The following is a 19,488-nucleotide window of genomic DNA, read 5'->3' on the forward strand; positions in this document are numbered from 1 at the left end:
AACAGCTGGCGGAGCAATAACAACGAAATGGATTAATTTAAGATACCATACGAAAGTAGTGACGTGGATTCTGCTCACAGAATTTCCAATTTGGCATGAAGACGTTGCCATGGTAAGCTTTGACAAGCCGACACACCCTTTGTCTTTTTTAAATAATCAGCTTAAAGTAGACCTGCATTGAAATAAATGCAGTCAGATCTTTGGACCAAAAAATGACATTTACACATAAGATCCTTCTGAATGTAGTAAAGTAAATCTGCAAGACCAGATCTGTCATTCAACAGATAAATCTTCATTTAAAAATGACAAATTTACAGCTAAAACTTAGCCCTCCGCAAAACTGTCATCACATCCGGGACGCTGCCGAGACATCAGGGAAAAGACCCTATCCCAGCATGCATTGCGCGTGCCAACTGTAATTTGTGGATTTACGTCAGTTTGCATCTGTACCTTTTTCTTGTCTTATACGGAAGGATCTACTTTTTTAAAACTTCATATTGTCTTGCGGCACGTTTGGTGAGTACACATTTCTTTTATTTGTGCTTGAAAATTATTTTGGGGGATTTTTTCATACGCCCGTTTGATTGAGTGGTGTCGCATTGAAAATCTACTGTCAAAGAATCCAAGTCATTAAAAAGACAAACCTCTCTCAGCAGCCACAGAGCTCTGCGGCTGATTACCGAGACGTGCGGCGCTGCGGAAAGTCTGTCCTTGCAGCAACAGGTGTCACCGGCCGCTCCGCATCAAAACAGCGAGCGTAGTCTCTGGACTTGTGCCAAGTTGGCTGCACCTCCATTTAGTAGACAGGGACGTGGTGCCGGCTGCACAGCAGACACGGGGGCGATGCGAGTGGCCCGCTTCGGCGTTTACCGAGCGCGCAGACTCAGTAAGCGCAGCGGCGGTAGAGAGCGAGGCATCGCGGAAGAACGTCGCCCGCTGTCGATGTCGCCGCTGATCTGAGCATGCAGAGCTGTATCTCACATTCATTGCAGCTTACATTTGGATGCTGAAACCAGGATGTGTATAACAGTAACATTACTAACAGATAAAATCAATTTCAATGCGGGATCGGACTGAAGGTGCGAGTGCTCCGTGTTCTGCCGGACGTCACTGCAATGACCCGGATGTACAAACAGTTTTCGCTGAGGGCCAAATTTTAGCTGTAAATTTGTCATTTTTAAATGAAGATTTCTCCGCTGAATTACAAATTTGGGCTTGCAGATTTACTTTACTGCATTCATAAGGGTCTTATAAATACATATCAGCTATTTCTTTCTGAGATCTGACCACATTTATTTCAATGCAGGTCTACTTTAATTACTGGTCTTACAGGTTTTTATCATTTTTAACTATCATTATGAAGGACCACTCAAGCCCTAAAAGGTGCAGAACAAATCGACCTAACTACAGTTTAAAAGTAGGTGACTGAGCAACCACTGCCACACATTGTTAAAATTCCTTTTAAATTTAGGAGTTGAATACCTACCCCATATTACTGCTTCAAGGAAAAAAAAATGTAAATGTGACTGTAATTGCAAGTTGTTTAGATAAACCAGACAGGTAAATGTAATGTAAACATAGCACAAAAGTAATTACAAACAGAAATATCAATCTGACATAAATATTACTTAAATGCAAGCCTCCTAAGAACATGGGACACACACAGAGGAGAAATGTTTTACCTTAAAGGTAGAAAACGTGTTCTGTAGAGTATAGCTCCGAGAGTCCACTGGACCTCCTTATCGTACACCAAAAGTGCAAGTCTCAGGTTTTTGTAATTTTTAGGGAAAGAAAACCCTGAATGGAATACTTCATACATCCACGCCGACTTAAAACACTGGTACCTGCATTCACACACAAAGCATTTTGAGCAAAAGTAGCTACCAATTTTGCACATTATAGTCAAGTGGGTAGTAGAGCTCTGCAAAGGATTGATCATTCTGTGAGACTTACTTCAGTCTGTGCAGATCAGCATGTGAGGCGTACAAGCCAGAGTCAATCGCTCTCTCAGAGTCTTCCACTGAGTGGCACAGTAACTCTGAAAAATGTTATGTTTTGTTGTTTAAAGACCTCAATAAACACAAGAATTTCCTCAGTTCTTAAATTCAAAAAGACCAACCTCAGATGCACTGGTGCTATTTAAATGTATCTCCACAAACACAGGAACACGTCAATGTGCACATCTCTGATACAGACTAACTGCCCTTAACTGACACAAATGGAAGACAGTGACAGCACTATGTGTGCAACTATGACCACATCAAGATGAGATTTTGATATTAACAGATTTTAGAGCACAACCATGTCACTGCAGCTGGAGGTCACACTGCCCCCCCCCCCCCCAAAAAAACAAAACAAATAAGAGTACTCCTTGAGCACAATATCCCTCGCTGGCAAATGTTGCTTTGGTACAAGTGCTTGCTACATTCTGATAAACATTTCAAGGTATCTAACATTTATTTTGGCAATACACATCAGCTATTTGCACTTCTAACAAAACTGTAAAATGAGCAAATCTGAGTGAAGAATTGTTTCATAAATCAAGAGAAACATTACTTGCCAAATGAATCTAGGATAAAATAAATACATCAAAGGATAGTACAACCCCAATTCCAATGAAGTTGGGACATTGTGTCAAATGTAAATCAAAAGAGAATGCACTGATTTGCAAATCCTCTTCAACCTATCTTCAATGAATACACCACAGACAAGATATTTAATGTTCAAACTGATAAACTTTGTTTTTGTGCAAATATTTGCTCATTTTGAAATGGATGCCTGCAACACATTTCAAAAAAGTTGGGACAGGGGCAACAAAAGGCTGGGAAAGTTGATGAATGCTCAAAACATCTGTTTGGAACATTCCACAGGTGAACAGGTTAATTGGAAAGGAGTGTCATGATTGGGTATAAAAGGAGCATCCCCAAAAGGCTCAGCCGTTCACAAGCAAAGATGGGGTGAGGATCACCACTTTGTGAACTGCGTGAAAAAAAAAAAAAATAGTCCAACAGTTTAAGAACAGTGTTTCTCAACGTTCAATTGCAAGGAATTTAGGGATTCCATCATCTGCAGTCCATAATATAATCAGAAGATTCAGAAAATCTGGAGAACTTTCTACATGTAAGCGGCAAGGCTGAAAGCCAACATTGAATGCCCATGACCTTCGATCCCTCAGACGGCACCGCATTAAAAACCGACATCATTGTGTAAAAGGATCTTACCGCGTGGGTTCAGGAACACTTCAGAAAAGCATTGTCAGTTAACACAGTTCGTTGCTACATCTACAAGTGCAAGTTAAAACTACCATGCAAAGCGAAAGTCATACATCAACAACATCCAGAAATGCCACCCAAACTCATTTGAAATAGACACAAAGTGGAAAAGTGTGCTGTGGTCTGATTCACATTTCAAATTGTTTTTGGAAATCATGGGCGTCGTGTCCTCCGGACAAAAGACAAAAAGACCATCCAGACTGTTCCCAGCGCAAAGTTCAAAAGTCAGCATCTGTGATGGTATGGGGGTGTGTTAGTGCCCATGGGATGGGCAAATTATACATCTGTGATGGCACCATCAATGCTGAAAGGTACATCCAGGTTTTGGAGCAACACATGCTGCCATCCCAAGCAACATCTTTTTCAGGGACATCCCTGCTTATTTCAGCAAGACAATGCCAAGCCACATTCTGCACGTTACAACAGCGTGGCTTTGTAGTAAACAAGTGCGGGTACTAGACTGGCCTGTCTGCAGTCCAGACCTGTCGCCCACTGACAATGTGTGGCGCATTATGAAGCGCAAAATACGACAGAGACCCCGGATTGTTGAACCACTTAAGTCGTACATCAAACAAGAATGGGAAAGAATTCCATCTACAAAGCTTCAACAATTAGTGTCCTCAGTTCCCAAACGCTTGAGTGTTGTTAGAAGGAAAGGTGACGTAACACAGTGGTAAACATACCACTGTCCCAGCTTTTTTGAAATGTGTTGTAGGCATCCATTTCAAAATGAGCAAATACTTGCAAAAAAAAAACATTACATTACATATCTTTGTGGTGTATTCAATTGAATATAGGTTGAAGAGGATTTGCAAATCATTGTATTCTGTTTTTATTTACATTTACATGTTACACAATGTCCCACTTCATTGGAATTGGGGTTGTATATATGTCTATAATCATATCAAGGACCAATTGTCATTAAATTAATCCTAAATATGTGAGGAGTTGATTTCAGAATGCAGGCACTCATTAAACTGACTGTGTAGTTTTGTTAATCAAGGGCCACAACTCTGGTAAACCAGGTCCAGCTTGAAGGATATAATATGCGTATCACCAACCTATAACAAGGACTTGTACCAAGTTTCACGAAATCCCTCTTAAACATGCGAGTGGAGTTGATTACAGAATGTTTATAACCTTTTTGGGAGGGAGGGATGGACCAACGGAAATTGCCATGACATCATCCCCCTTCAAGCCTTTGGGGATAAAACCTTTTCCAATATACAGAAGGTTTGGAGTCAACTTTATGCTCATCTGTGCCCTTGACAGCAATCATTATGGCAGCGACAGAGACTGGAAATGTGCTATTACTTCCAGTCTCACTGTATGGTTGTAATACTTACTAACTCCCTCAAACCCACTGAGGACAGATCAGTGATTTCACCTCAGCTCAAAGGTTTTTCAAGATTCTGAACGTACTGAAAATGTATTAGAAGTAGGGGGGTGCAAAGAAATCTCCAGGCAAGTCAATGGCCATTTACAATACTACAGTTTGATTACCTATAAAACAATTATTGATGCAGCTTTGTGTACACACACACCCCCGCCCCATGTTTACAAATTTTTGTTATGAAGCATCTACAGATAACCACAACCCTGAGATATTAAAGGATTATTAATTGAGCACCAGGTCTGGACAAGAAAATATCAGACCTCAGTCTGAGGTGCACTACTTGCATTGGAGGAAATGTCACCTATGACTGCACTGATTAATGCAAGTGAAGTTCGCAGGCATCTTGGCATATGTCATCTGTGCAAGTTTCAGATTTACTGGTGAAGCCCAATACAATTCTTGACAGTTACAACTTGAAAATTATTGAAACTACAGATGATAACCACTGTGTTACCAGCCTACTGTCCAGCATCAAGCCAAGTTCAGTCAGCTTTTAATAGGAGCTGAATTGAAATCTGCTTCACAAAACGCCTCTGGGCCTAACAAAAGTTGGAAAATGCATCCTCCACCTGTAAAAAGGGGACTCCACTACATTCCTCCTGCAGTATATTTTGTGCTGCAACACCTTTACCTCCACCACTGTCTGTGAACAGCCTGTAACTCACAATTTCTCATATGAAATTTTCAGAGAAATCTGTGGTAGACAAGAGCTGATCAAATTTCAACATTCTACGTCAAAGGTCAAAGTCTGGAAGAATCCCCATCTTTAACATTGAACAAATTTTCAAAAATTCATAACTGTCATGAAAGACTGAATTTCTTTCAGATTTGAGAGCGTTATGGTATGAATGGTATCCTTTATGGACTGAAAGTTTGATCTGGATCTGATCCGGATTACATTTTGTGGCCATTTAAATTTAACACTGAAAACCCCATGTAATGTATATTTTACATTATATCTTAATCAAACATGCCCCAATCAGTCTCATACTTGAAAGTGAGGCGCAGACTGGTACTCACTACCGCCTGACAGTTTGATCCGGATTGTGGGCCTTTGAATTTAATACCGAAAAGCCCATTTGGTATGCATTTTGCATTATATCTCACTCACTCATTTGTGGCAATGCAGTGCAAACTGGCACTCGAACAGACTAAGTTTGATCTGCAACTGATCCGTATTGCGGATTTAGCAGATATTTGATTTTAACATTGAAAAGCCCTTTTGAACTATATTTTGTATTATATTTTAGCTTATGAAAAGCCACTTCTAACAGGACTTTCACCATGAAAATTCTTTCCAAGGTAAAAATTTGTGTTAGAGGTTTGCGACGCCAGATGACCTTCCGGACGCAACTCCACATTACATGGAGAAATGTGGCAGGGGTGGGATTGCGCTCTACGACCACGTTGCTCTAGTTTCTCATGAAATACTGCCTTACTGATTATGAGGATATAAGCTGCTGTAGAAACTCTAACAATGTTGCACACCAGAAGGCTGTGCTGCTGAAGCCAAAGCGTCATAAAAAAAAAAGTAAAACTTTGGCAAATCTTTAATGTGAAAATCACTTTGGTTTTGTCATGATGGACGGACAACAGCTCTGACAGACTGTGCCTGAAAGTGTACACATTTTGGCCCGCATGGCAGTGTTTGGCACACCCTCTGTTTTGATTTGATTCAGCGAGTTCATGTGTCTTTTCTGTGTCATATACATTTTATTTTTCTGTGACATTTTTACCAATGAGCAAAATTTGCAAGACCATGGTTTTTCACTACCTGCTTAGATTTATATTTTATTCAAAGCCTGAAATTTCCCAGGTGCTCTCACAAGCGTAGGTGTCAGATTTTTTTTTCAATTCTAGCATTTACCTTGGCAGCTTGGGCATACTTAGAAGCATTGTAATCCCCACCCATGCGTAGCACATCCTCCATACAGTAGTAGAACTCAGAGAAGCCGTAGAACTGGCTGTTGTTGTAGTCAATAGCTGGTTGGTACATGCCACTCAAAGAGGTTTGATTCTCACTGGTGCAGTTAAGGAAGGGCTGGAGAAGCTGCCTGCACTGGTCAAAGTCCCCTGTGCCCCGCAGATGGAACTTCTGTGCAGGAGTTCCAATTTCATCCTGCAGATCTTTTGGTAGGCAAGGATCCAGGAAAGGAAACTCTGTCTCACCAGTGCGCTGACCCAACAGCCTGAACAGGACCAAAAAAAACAAAAACAAAAAAAACAAAACAAAAAAAAACAAACAAAAAAACACACACCATCAATACATTCAGTAGCATGAACTGCTCAGATTCAAACATTTATTTAAGGCAGCTGTTTGACATGACCGGTCCTCACTTATTTCGAGTGGCCGTATTCCGGATGAGCCTGTCCTCATATCTTTTCCGTGCTGCGTTTCCACCAAACCCAAGGAAGGTGGACACATACACACGATACACATGCTCTGTGCGATGTGCATCACACCCCAAATTAAATTCAGCTAGCAAATTCTTGGCAACTTCCTCCTGGAGGGAAATAAATAAATAAGAATAAATCACCATGGGAACATAAGTCTTGAACCACAAACATGCATCTCCATAGATTTGACATTTGTAGGTGACAGTTTTTATATCAATGTTTCCCTGTGAACAGGTGTGCCTCAACTAAGGTTTATACAAAAACATTGCCAATTTGCTGACTTTTTCAGCATGCCAGTGATGTTACTGTAGGAGCTCCCTTTTGTCTGTTTAGCTTTGCTGTAGACAGAGCTAAAATGTGCAAGGTTACTGCTACTAACAACGCACTTTGTGGATGCTCTACACAATCACTAATCCTACAGCAGATTCTTACTACAAACTGGAACGGCTGTCGGTACCATTGCTGGGTTGATCCAACAAATGTATCGATTTTTGTTTTTTTAAACACTGCATATCAAAATGAAATTGTATTCATGTTAACAAGAACAAAAAGCACAAATTGCATAGATCACAAAAATCATTACAACATATTTTTAACAAATTCTGTTCACCGTCTCAGTGTACAGCTGTCATGCTGGTCACAATTAGACATTCTTGAATTTTAGGTACAAAATTTAAAAGATGTTCAGAAATACATGTACACTCAGAAGATACTGGCATACTTTGTTGAATTTACAGTAAACTGTTTAAAGCATGACTGGCTATATAGCTGCATTTATTTTGTGCATCTGAACATTGTATTTTTGTGTTTCCTCAAATAACTTGTCAGGACTATCTCGAGGAAGCATTATGGAAACAACTTTAAATGTGAGCAATTTTATGTTTTTATTTAAAAATATATATATTAAATCTTATTTTGTACAACAGAGCTCACACTCAATTACAGTACCATTTGTGGTTCATAGCAAATGGTTCTTTGTTTTACTTAAAAATAGAATGTGGCGCTGTCATTACTGACATCTTGAGCAAGCTGTAACAACCTTAGGTTTTTTTTTTTTTTTTAAAGTGAATTTGTTTGTAACTTAGCCACATGGGGATGGCAGCCAGTACATTGTTAGTGCAGGTCACAAGCCCAGATAAATGAGAAGGGTAGAAGGAGGCAGGGTGTTAACATTTAAGTTTGTCAACTCTCAGCCACATGGGGTCTGCAGGCAGTACGCTCTGAGTGCCGGTGTTACAGACCAAACGGTGCACCCCCCGCCCCCCCCAAACAAAGTTTGCCCGCCCTGCCTTCACTGCCCATGAGTCATTTGGGACCACAGCAGCTCGTCTGAGATGGACTCTCGACACCCAAAGTGATCAAAGGGAATAATGTGATTATGAACCATCAGATGACAAAATAAAACCTCTTAAATCATTCTGAAGTCAGTTTTAAGTAAAAATGAGGTGATAATCGGTGAGTCGCTACTGATGCTTCAAAATGACGGAGGTGCAGTGAATGCAGCAGCAGCAGCTCTTCTGGCTGTGGTGCTCTGATCACTTGCTCCATCTTTTATTATGAAATAATACTGAATTTATGGGGAAGTGATTGTTATATAAAAGCTTCAGATATCTGTTGCTGAGATAGATGACTGGAGTGCCGTATGAAGCAGAAATGAGGTGTACAACCCCTGGCAAAAATTATGGAATCACCGGCCTCGGAAGATGTTCATTCTGTTGTTTAATTTTGTAGAAAAAAAGCAGATCACAGACATGACACAAACCTAAAGTCATTTCAAATGGCAACTTTCTGGCTTTAAGAAACACTGTAAGAAATCAAGAAAAAAGATTGTGGCAGTCAGTAACGGTTACTTTTTTAGACCAAGCAGAGGAAAAAAATATGGATTCACTCAATTCTGAGGAATAAATGATGGAATCACCCTGTAAATTTCCATCCCCAAAACTAACACCTGCATCAAATCACATCTGCTCGTTGACATTAACCCTATGTCATGAAATTGACCCTATGTGTCTTTTTGCAAGGAATGTTTTCACAGTTTTTGCTCTATGGCAAGATGCATTATCTTCTTGAAAAAATGATTTCATCATCCTTAAACATCAGAAAAGTGTCCAAAATATCAACGTAAACTTGTGCATTTATTGATGATGTAATGACAGCCATCTCCCCAGTGCCTTTACATGACATGCAGCCCCATATCATCAATGACTGTGGAAATTTACATGTTGTCTTCAGGCAGTCATCTTTATAAATCTCATTGGAACGGCACCAAACAAAAGTTCCAGCATCATCACCTTGCCCAATGCAGATTCGAGATTGATCACTGAATATGACTTTCATCCAGTCATCCACAGTCCACGATTGCTTTTCTTTAGCCCATTGTAACCTCGTTTTTTTTCTGTTTAGGTGTTAATGATGGCTTTCGTTTAGCTTTTCTGTATGTAAATCCCATTTCCTTTAGGCGGTTTCTTACAGTTCGGTCACAGACGTTGACTCCAGTTTCCTCCCATTTGTTCCTCATTTGTTTTGTTGTGCATTTTCGATTTTTGAGACATATTGCTTTAAGTTTTCTGTCTTGACGCTTTGATGTCTTCCTTGGTCTACCAGTATGTTTGCCTTTAACAACCTTCCCATGTTTGTATTTGGTCCAGAGTTTAGACACAGCTGACTGTGAACAACCAACATCTTTTGCAACACTGCGTGATGATTTACCCTCTTAAGAGTTTGATAATCCTCTCCTTTGTTTCAATTGACATCTCTCGTGTTGGAGCCATGATTCATGTCAGTCCACTTGGTGCAACAGCTCTCCAAGGTGTGATCACTCCTTTTTAGATGCAGACTAACAAGCAGATGTGATTTGATGCAGGTGTTAGTTTTGGGGATGAAAATTGACAGGGTGATTCCATAATTTATTCCTCAGAATTGAGTGAGTCCATATTTTTTTCCTCTGCTTGGTCTAAAAAAGTAACCGTTACTGACTGCCACAATCTTTTTTTCTTGATTTCTTATAGTGTTTCTTAAAGCCAGAAAGTTGCCATTTGAAATGACTTTAGTTTTGTGTCATGTCTGTGATCTGCTTTTTTTCTACAGAATTAAACAACTGAATGAACATCCTCCGAGGCCGGTGATTCCATAATTTTTGCCAGGGGTTGTAAATCGGTGACCCGCGGCTGACGCATGCGCAGTGAAGGCGGTGCAGACCGTTCGGTAGGCGACACCAGTCCCAAGCCTGGGTAAATGAATAGGGTTGCATCAGGAAAGGCACCTTTCATTAAACAACCCAACATAATGCAGAGGACAATTTGAATTCCAAACTGGATCGGTCAAGGCCTGGGTTAAGGATTCCCACTGGTGTTGTATAAATATTCTAATGATACTAAACTGGTTGATCTGCATTTATTTATGAGCATATTTTACATTTTGTACTAAAAATTCAGCACTGTGTGAACAAGTCTGACTAGGACTATATTACAACAGACAGTCAGTCCCAAATCCTGCCATGAGTCATGCAGCAGGCTTACATATGCCTTCAACAGTGATGAATGGAGAGCAGATCATCTCCACAGGACAAAAATGGTGCATACAGGGTTAACCAGGGAATGACAGAAGTCAGAGGGAGGGAAAAAGAACAAAAGGGTGAGTGACAAAAATCAAAGAGCACAAAAACAGAATTTGTTCTTGATAATGACCTGCTGTGGAGAAGCAAAGCTTACAGTTTTGGGCACTTCATATGCAATCTGTGTGGAGACGCCACCCATGTCCAGGACCCCAGCTGTTCTTTTTCTCACCAGGGCCTCCTGCTGATCACTGCCTGGGACATGCACCTCTACGACAGCATCACCATCTTGCAAAATTGACAGAAACCAGACATGTGTTTGGGAAAATGCAGTGATGCATTTAACAGATTTCATTAAAGCCAAGCTTGAAGGTTCTGAAATTAGTCAGGGCGGTGACCAAGAACCAGATGGTCACTCTGTCAAAGTGCCAGCATTCCTCTGTGGTGAGAGGAGAACCTTCCAGAAGGACAACCATCTCTGCAGCAATCCACCAATCAGGCCTGTATGGTAAAGTGGCCAGACTGAAACCACTCCTTAGTAAAAGACATGACAGTACACCTGAAGTTTTCCAAAAGGCACCTGAAGTACTCTTAGGCCATGAGAAACAAAATTCTCTGGTCTAATGAGAAAGATGGAACTCTCTGGTGTGAATGTCACAAGTCATGTTTCGAGGAAACCAAGCAGCATCCCTACAGTGAAGCATGGTGGTGGCAGCATCATGCTGTGGGGATGATTTTCAGTGGCAGAACTGGGAGACTAGTCAGGATTGAGGGAAAGATGAATGCAGCAATGTACAGAGACATCCTGGGCATCCCAAACGCTCCCCAAATTTCCTGTATTGTCAATTGTGTTTGTAGCATGGCCCAAGCAGAGGGTCACCCCTTTGACTCTAGTCTGAGGTTTCTTGATCAAATCAGAGGGAGTTTTTTTTCTTACTACTGTCACCTGTATGCTTGCTCTAGGGCAGGGGTAGGCAACCTGTTCCAGAAAGAGCCATGAGGGTGCAGGTTTTCTTTGCAGCCACTGACTCCACCAGGTGATTTCACTGATTAACTGATTCCATCTGCTCAAAGTGATATTAATCACTAAAATCACCTGGTGGAGTCAGTGGCTGTAAAGAAAACCTGCACCCTCATGGCTCTTTCTGGAACAGGTTGCCTACCCCTGCTCTAGGGGTTGGTAAGGTTAGACCTTACTTGTGTGACACGCCTTAAGGCAACTTTGTTGTGATTTGGCGCTATATAAAAGAAAATAAATGGGTCATTCCATGTCAATTAAATGAATATTTGAGGGGCCTCACGTACTTTGTCTCAGATTTTCTTTAAATTTTAATCAAATATTCCCAGACTATTCAGAACAACAAATCTGAAGTTTGAGGCCTGAAGGCCAAGTATTGCCAAGATATGGACAATTTAGTGTGCATGGGGTTTGCTGTTTTTTAGGCAAAAATTATGGCTGTCATTTCTGGAGCCATATTCATGGTAAAATATCTCAGCAAATAATGGACTTAGAGGCCTGAAATGTTCTGTGGCAGTTGTCATGGACACCCAGACTTGGACTATAGTCAAACAACAGACATTGACACTAAACTGTGAAGTTTATGTATGCTCAAACTATGGAAAATATTATACTGACTATTGCGAGCACTGATCTGCCAGGGGGATTCCCCAAGGTTTCCACGGTTACTAGGCTTATATCCACCTGCATGATGAGCAATGCAGTGAATGGGGTACTGCATGTCTGGACATGTTCAGAGCTGCTGCTGTCAGTCTGGTTGGAGTAAGAATGGCTGCACATCTTCCTCCCTGTTCTTTTTGGTCTGATGAAAGTGAATGTCATCACACTTCTTTCTGCAGGTGAATATTTTTGATGATCTGCATTTCAAATTTCTTTAAACAGAGCAATAAACACTGAATGCAGTTTTTCCTATTGGTATTGATCAGTCTTGTCAGAGTCATCCTTTGGAATACCACTTTTCAATTTCATGGTTTCTTGTAGGAAACAAGTGGTCAAGCCCATCACAGACTTAGATGATGCAACAAGAGAACTTCTGCTTTGCAGAACAGGCACATCACACATCATGCAGGTAGATACGAGGTCTGTTAGAAAAGTATCCGACCTTTTGGATTTGAATCACGTGCACATGCATCAGCCAAGCTTGAACCTTCGTGCGCATGCGTGAGTTTTTTCACGCCTGTCGGTTGCGTCATTCGCCTGTGAGCAGGCTTTGTGTGAACAGTGGTCCACGCCTCTCGTCGGATTTTTATTGAGAATAAATGTCTGAACGATTTGGAGCTTTGCTGCATCAAATTTTTCCAGAAACTGTGAGAGACCTCCAGGTGGACACCATTCGGAAAATTCAGATGGCTTTCAGGGACGATTTTATGGGGATTACACAGATTAAGGAGTGCTCCAGCCGGTTTAAAGACCGCCCACTGCGTCAGAGCGCAGCGCACTCCGAGCGCCGACCGACAGGTTGACACCCCGCTGAAACAACCAGATCATTTCCAACGTGAAGGCTTTGTTGATCCAGGATGTCGTCTGACTTCCACAAAAATGGCAGAAGACGTGGACATCAAGACTTTTTCGGCACATTCCATTGTTACAGGAGATTTTTTCATGGAAAGAGAAGTGCCACGGAGCTGCTCATGGCACGGGACAAAAGCACCTCCGTGTTGGTCTCACAGGACAGCTTTCAGATGGCTTTCGGTGGCTTTTCAGTCGTGTGACTATCCGAGAAATTGTGCATGAGCTGAGGCTTCATCACGGCGTTGCTTTGCGCCATGCGGCTCCACCGCGACGCGCGGAATTCCTCCGCTCCTCCTTCCATGACAAAAACTCCTAACAGTGAAATGTGCCGTTCATTTCCACACTGGACGCTGTGTTGATCCGGGACGTCGTCTGACTTCCACAGGAATTGCGGAAGACGTGGACATCTGCACTTTTTCGGCACACTGAGACAGACGTGCGGAGGAAAGTAGATATCAATACTTTCAAAATGGAATCAGTTTGAAGAGTTTTATTTACTGCTCACATGAGCTTTTCTTCTAATAAAATTTTACCACAAAATGCTTTTTTCAGATTTCAGAGGTTTCTCCCACAACTGTTTACCACAGATATGCCAAATTTACATATTTCATAGCCAATATAGCTGGCATTAAGGAGCCAAGAAATGGAAAGGCTTCTTTGAGTGTAATGGTATGCATCGGTATCTCAAACATGAATGCTCGCAATAGTCAATGTAATATTTTCCATAGTTTGAGCATACATAAACTTTACAGTTTAGTGTCAATGTCTGTTTGACCATAGTCAAAGTCTGGGTGTCCATGACAACTGCTACAGAAAACTTCAGGCCTTTAAGTCCATTATTTGCCGAGATATTCTAGCTTGAACATGTCTCCAGAAATGACGGCCATCATTTTTGCCTAAAAAAAGTCAGACCCATGCACACTAAATCTGCCATATCTCAGAAACTACTTGGCCTACAGGCCTCAAACTTCAGATTTGTTGTTCTGAATAGTCTGGGAATATTTGATTAAAATTTGAAGAAAATCTGACAAAGTGCATGAGGCCCTCCTTGAATTGACATGGAATGACCCAAATTGAAAATTGACTGATGAAAACCTGCTCCAGAGCGCTCTTGACCTTGGTTACAGTTCATCTTTCATCAAGACAATGACCCTAAGCATACAGTCAAGATATCAAAGGAGTGACTTCAGGACAATTCTGATTGTCCTTGAGTGGCCCAGTCAGAGCCCAGACCTAAATCTGATTGACCATCTCTGGAGAGATCAGAAAATGGCTGTGCACCGACGGTCCCCATCCAATGTGATAGCGCTTGAGAGGTGATGCAAAGAGGAATGGGCAAAACTGCCCAAAGACAGGTGCTCCAAGCTTTTGACATCATAACCAGGATAACTTGGTGCATCAACAAAGTATTGAGCAAAGGGTGTGAATACTTAATAGATTTCTCAGATTTTTATTTTTAGTAAATTTACAAAAACACCTTTTTCATGTAGTCATTATGGGGTGCTATGAGTAGAATTTTAAGGGAAAGAAAAAATGAATTTACTCCATTCTGGAATGAGGCTGTAACATAAGATGTGGAAAAAGTGAAGCGATGTGAATGCTTTCTGGATGCACTGCAAATGGTCCAACATATGCGTTTTAAAAAGGTTATTAACACATCAAGTACTTAATGGCAAAGCAAACACCAATATGTATCAAATGGGGTATGATACATTATAAACCTATTTAAAAACATCAAGGCTAAAACCTATTATCTGTGTGGGACCTTACCATTGTGCACATGGTCAAACCTTCCGAGGACAAAGTTGATTCCAATCCATGCATACACACCTAAAACCAAGGAGAACGACAATAAAAATAAAAGCAGACTCTACAATACTAATGAGAATAAAAGTTTGTTTTTATCTTCAAGTTAAGATATAGTCATAAAAACGTAGGAGATAATTCAGCAAGAGGTCAAAACCTGAATGGACTGAACTGCAGAACTGTCTCTTATTAAAGCCAGCAGCATCTTAAATTAACAGAAACTGTTGTGCCCTTGCTAGGACTGGACAGCATGGCGTATCACAACATATAATTTAATCATGCCAGTTTGACTGTCAAACTCTTTGCCAAAGACGTGATGGTGACTTTGGGGCAGTAAAGTTTAGCTAAATGTTAACCTGCATTTACACAAAGGAACCTCTGTGTCTTTATATTTAATTACGTCCTTGGTGGACATAATTAAATCATGGGTATTTATTTATTGTCTGTGTATCTTTTAGCAGGATTACATCAAAACTACTGCACGGATTTCGATGAAATTTTCACCACAGATATATATTAGGCCATGGAACACTCCATTAAATTTTGGAGGTGATCCGGATCAAATTTCACTTTATATAGGCTTTAAAGAATTACTGCTAGCAGGATTACACCAAAACTACTTCACGGATTTTGAGGAAATTTTCACCACAGACATTAAAAAAAAAACACCACTGGAAGCTCAAGCAAAACTTTGCAGTAAGTCATGGATGCACTTTGATGTACGAGATACAAGATAAAACCTAGAACAAACTATAAATGACCACAGCCTGCCATAGTTCATCGAAATTTTAAAAATCCCAATACGCTACAGTTTTAGTCGTCCAGCAGTAGTCCTCACAGATAATATTGTGGCCCAGCAGTACTTCAGCATCAAGGGGACTACAAATGTGTAAACATCTCCACTTGAAACATGTTCAAATATTCTTGTTCTGATCAACAAGAACCAGTGCACCCTCCTACAGTCACTCTAGGTTTTTGTTTCCCCATCAACCATGGAAACACTGTGCCTGACTGCTTCACAGGAATGTGTGTGGTGGATTGTATACAACCCCAATTCCAATGAAGTTGGGACATTGTGTGAAATGTAAATAAAACAATACAATGATATGCAAATCCTCTTCAGCCTATATTCAATTGAATACACCACAAAGACGAGATATTTAATGTTCAAACTGATAAACTTTGTTTTTGTGCAAATATTTGTTCATTTTGAAATGGATGCCTGCAACAAATTTCAAAAAAGCTGGTACAGTGGTATGTTTACCACTATGTTACATCACATTTCCTTCTAACAACACTCAAGCATTTGAATTAAGCCTCTTTTTACACAGACGCTTCAGTGCCCTGCATAAAGCCTTTGAAAATGAACTAGGAGTGCAGTGCAAATGCACTTTTTCCACTCATATTTTACACACACACACACACACACACACACACACACACACACACACACACACACACACACACACACACACACAGAGAGTAAAACCCGCCTAAACCGTCATCGTATAAACCAGATATTCGCACCCACCGGAAAAAAGCAAATAAATGCTTTTGTTTGTTTTTCCATGTAAAATGGATTTTTGCTCACATTGGACAAAGTGTCCGACCCCATCACAACGTATTTCCATTAAAAAACCCTCGCATGTACCAGACAGAACAGTCTGAATGTGCCCGGCAACCGGTGATGGACACAGTTCAGCTAATCCGATAACAATTATGTAAGATAATGTTTTGAATGTGTCCGGTAACCGGTAGTGGACACAGTTCAGCTAATCCGATAACAGATAATTATGTAAGATAATGTTTTTGTTAGCGGATTAGCTTTTCAGATAAGTTTTAAAATCATCATTGGACCAATTATCTTCTGATAAATTTAGTTCTGATAACTTTCAGCCTGATTATTTATTTATTTATTGTGCTGGTAAAGTGAGCAACGTTTAACGGTCAAAAACATTTGTAAACCCTAAAATCAAACATTTTAGTCCGTCTGTTGTGTGTTTGCGGCAGACTGGCTGCCTGTCGCTTGCTGGTGACATCATTAAGCGCAAAACATGACTGGCCAGTCGACACAGGGAGCATTGTGGGTAGTGTAGTTCAGGTTCACTTTGGACGTTACAGTGAGTGTTATCGTCCGCTCCACACAAAAACAAAACAGACTAATTTTAACGTTATTTCTTTGTGGCTGACAGTATAATTTAATCGCCAAGACTCAGTGGGGGGAGAATTGCTCTCATGGCGCTGTGTACACATCTGTGTACAGAGGGACTTTTCACCGTTTGGACAGTGTTTTGGATAAAAAAAGGATGCTTTATGTGCATTATTTCTTCAGATGAATCCCACTGAAACTAACAGGTAAAAATTTATATTTATTACGTGTCTTTTACTATGCCAATTAATGTATTTAATTAATATATAATGAATGCACTGATGGACGTATGTCGGTTGTTTAATCCGCAGGGTTCAAAGCGTGCGGGAAAAAAAAAAGCAGCAGCTTCTTAGTTTGTACTTCTAATACTGTGTTTTACTGCTTTTGAAAGATGATTGACAGTGTTTGGGGTTTTATTTTTTGGTTCATTCATTTTTCGTACGTTCTTATGTGTTTGTGATTCTTGAATTTACCTAGCAGCGAAAAGTGAAAGTGAAACTGGTTTATCAGAAGCCGACAGTGTAATCTGATGTGGCCGCGTCCCAATCAATACTAAAAGTTATCGGTTATCTGTAATAAAGGGTTTTTTTTTTGCAGTTTATCGGTTTAGAGTCATAAAAGATAACTTTTCAGTTACTGGCGCTCATTTAAGGCAGGCATTTTTTTTTCCAGACAAAGTTTTGAAATATGTAAGAGTAATTTGTGCTGGGGATTCCCTGTAGATCGTTTGGCGCCTCTTACTATAACTAATCCGTTTCATACATATAATGGATTTTGTCCGTTTTACACAGAATTTCAATAACGGACAAAATTCGCTGGTTCACCTGAATCCATTATATGTGAAGAAATCACAGCGCTGGCTAGTCATACTACTAGAAATTAGGGCTGAAACGATTAGTCGAGTAACTTGAATAATTTTATTACAAAAAATGTTTGAAGCAAATTGTGTGCCTTGAAGCTCCGTTTAATGTTGTAGTACATATGCCAGGCCTGGGTGTGGCACTGTATCATCCCCTGAAAAAAACAGAAGTCTAAGCCGTGTAAGAGCTAATCAATGTTACACCAGAAGCTACAACTTTCCAACACACAGAGTAAAATAAAGCCTTTTAAGAGAAAGAGGGTCCACGCTGATCATCTGAAATAGACTTACTGTGCATTTAAAGTGAAGCAGTGAGTTTGTGTATTTTTAAAAAACACAGTTTGGTCCACTGGCTGCTCTCTGCTCTACATGCACTTTAGGTCAATCAAGCTTATTCAAAAACCACATTTATTCAGATTTGATCAGAGTTTTCATCGACAGGGTGCAGAGCAGAATTATCAATGTGGCTTTTATGGAAAAGCTGCACTCCAGAGCCAAGCTTTGCACAGGCTGTGCTCACGTTCACATACAGCCTGAGGATTACACCGACTGCCTGCACTTACAGTCCAGGAAAGATCCAAAACTTGTCAAGACGTAAAAATAAATAATTACCCAGGAAAGCAGAAAGGGATACCCTAAAATTTGAGAATCTGCGTGATGGCGCAGCGACATTGTGCCATTGCTTAGGGAGAACCCTGGACTATTGATGATGTTTAAAAACGCAAAAGTACTTTTTATCAGATTACTCAAATAATTGCTAAAATACTCTATTTCACAAATATTCTATAGCTGCAGCCCTATGAGAAATTCTAAGGTTATTTTTTATACTGCCCAACCTGAAGCAAAGCAGGCTCAACATATCATGCATTCATTTGACAAGGCACAGAGGGCTTGGATCCGTTAAGTGGACCAGTCTTGCCCCTCAGATATCCAATATGTGAATAATGTCAAGCTCAGACCCTATAAAGATATGGGTAACTTTTCATTCTTTAGAGAAAAGTAAGCAAGCAAATACAAAATTCTCATAATTTCACTTAAGTGAAAGTAAGTCCCTTCAGCTCCTCCCTTGTTTTCACTCAGGGTTGCCGCAGCAGATCCCAGATGGATCTGCATACTGATTTGGCACAAGTTACCAGATGTACTTCCTGAGACAACGCCATATTACATGGAGAAATGTGGCAGGGGTGGGGTTTGAACCGGGAACCTTGTACTGTAGCCAAGCGCACCAACCACTTGGTCACTACCCCTGCCCTAATTTTGCTCTAGTGAATACATACAAAATTTTACTTTGCGTTTGGGACCTTAAAACCATTTCTTACATCACGTCCAGATATCTTCACCACAACTCCTAACCTTCATCTTCCCCTTGAATGCATGAGCATTCCTGTGTTTGTACCCATTGCCAGATTTGACTGATTGCCAATAAGGCAAAATCCACAACGTCATGACATACTCTAGCAGTGTTTCTCAAACTTTTCAGACCAAGGACCACTTCAACAATTAAGAAAAAAATTAAAATTCAGGCC

The 19,488-nt window shown here is 40.5% G+C and overlaps 1 protein-coding gene across 1 annotated transcript in view; it reads right to left on the reverse strand.

Moving 5' to 3' along the window:
• Window positions 1-1,663: 1,663 nt before the first annotated feature.
• The window catches only part of LOC117510323 (ectonucleoside triphosphate diphosphohydrolase 4-like), a 29,667-nt gene continuing 11,842 nt past the window's right edge, over window positions 1,664-19,488 (reverse strand). The window contains 7 exon segments of the mRNA XM_034169999.1: window positions 1,664-1,844; window positions 1,954-1,999; window positions 2,002-2,038; window positions 6,536-6,857; window positions 7,006-7,172; window positions 10,776-10,906; window positions 14,919-14,978. Of these exon segments, the coding sequence (XP_034025890.1) occupies window positions 1,679-1,844; window positions 1,954-1,999; window positions 2,002-2,038; window positions 6,536-6,857; window positions 7,006-7,172; window positions 10,776-10,906; window positions 14,919-14,978 (929 nt within the window). The 3' untranslated portion in view covers window positions 1,664-1,678.

Source organism: Thalassophryne amazonica, chromosome 5 (assembly GCF_902500255.1).
Source record: "Thalassophryne amazonica chromosome 5, fThaAma1.1, whole genome shotgun sequence".
NCBI classification, from domain to species: domain Eukaryota; kingdom Metazoa; phylum Chordata; class Actinopteri; order Batrachoidiformes; family Batrachoididae; genus Thalassophryne; species Thalassophryne amazonica.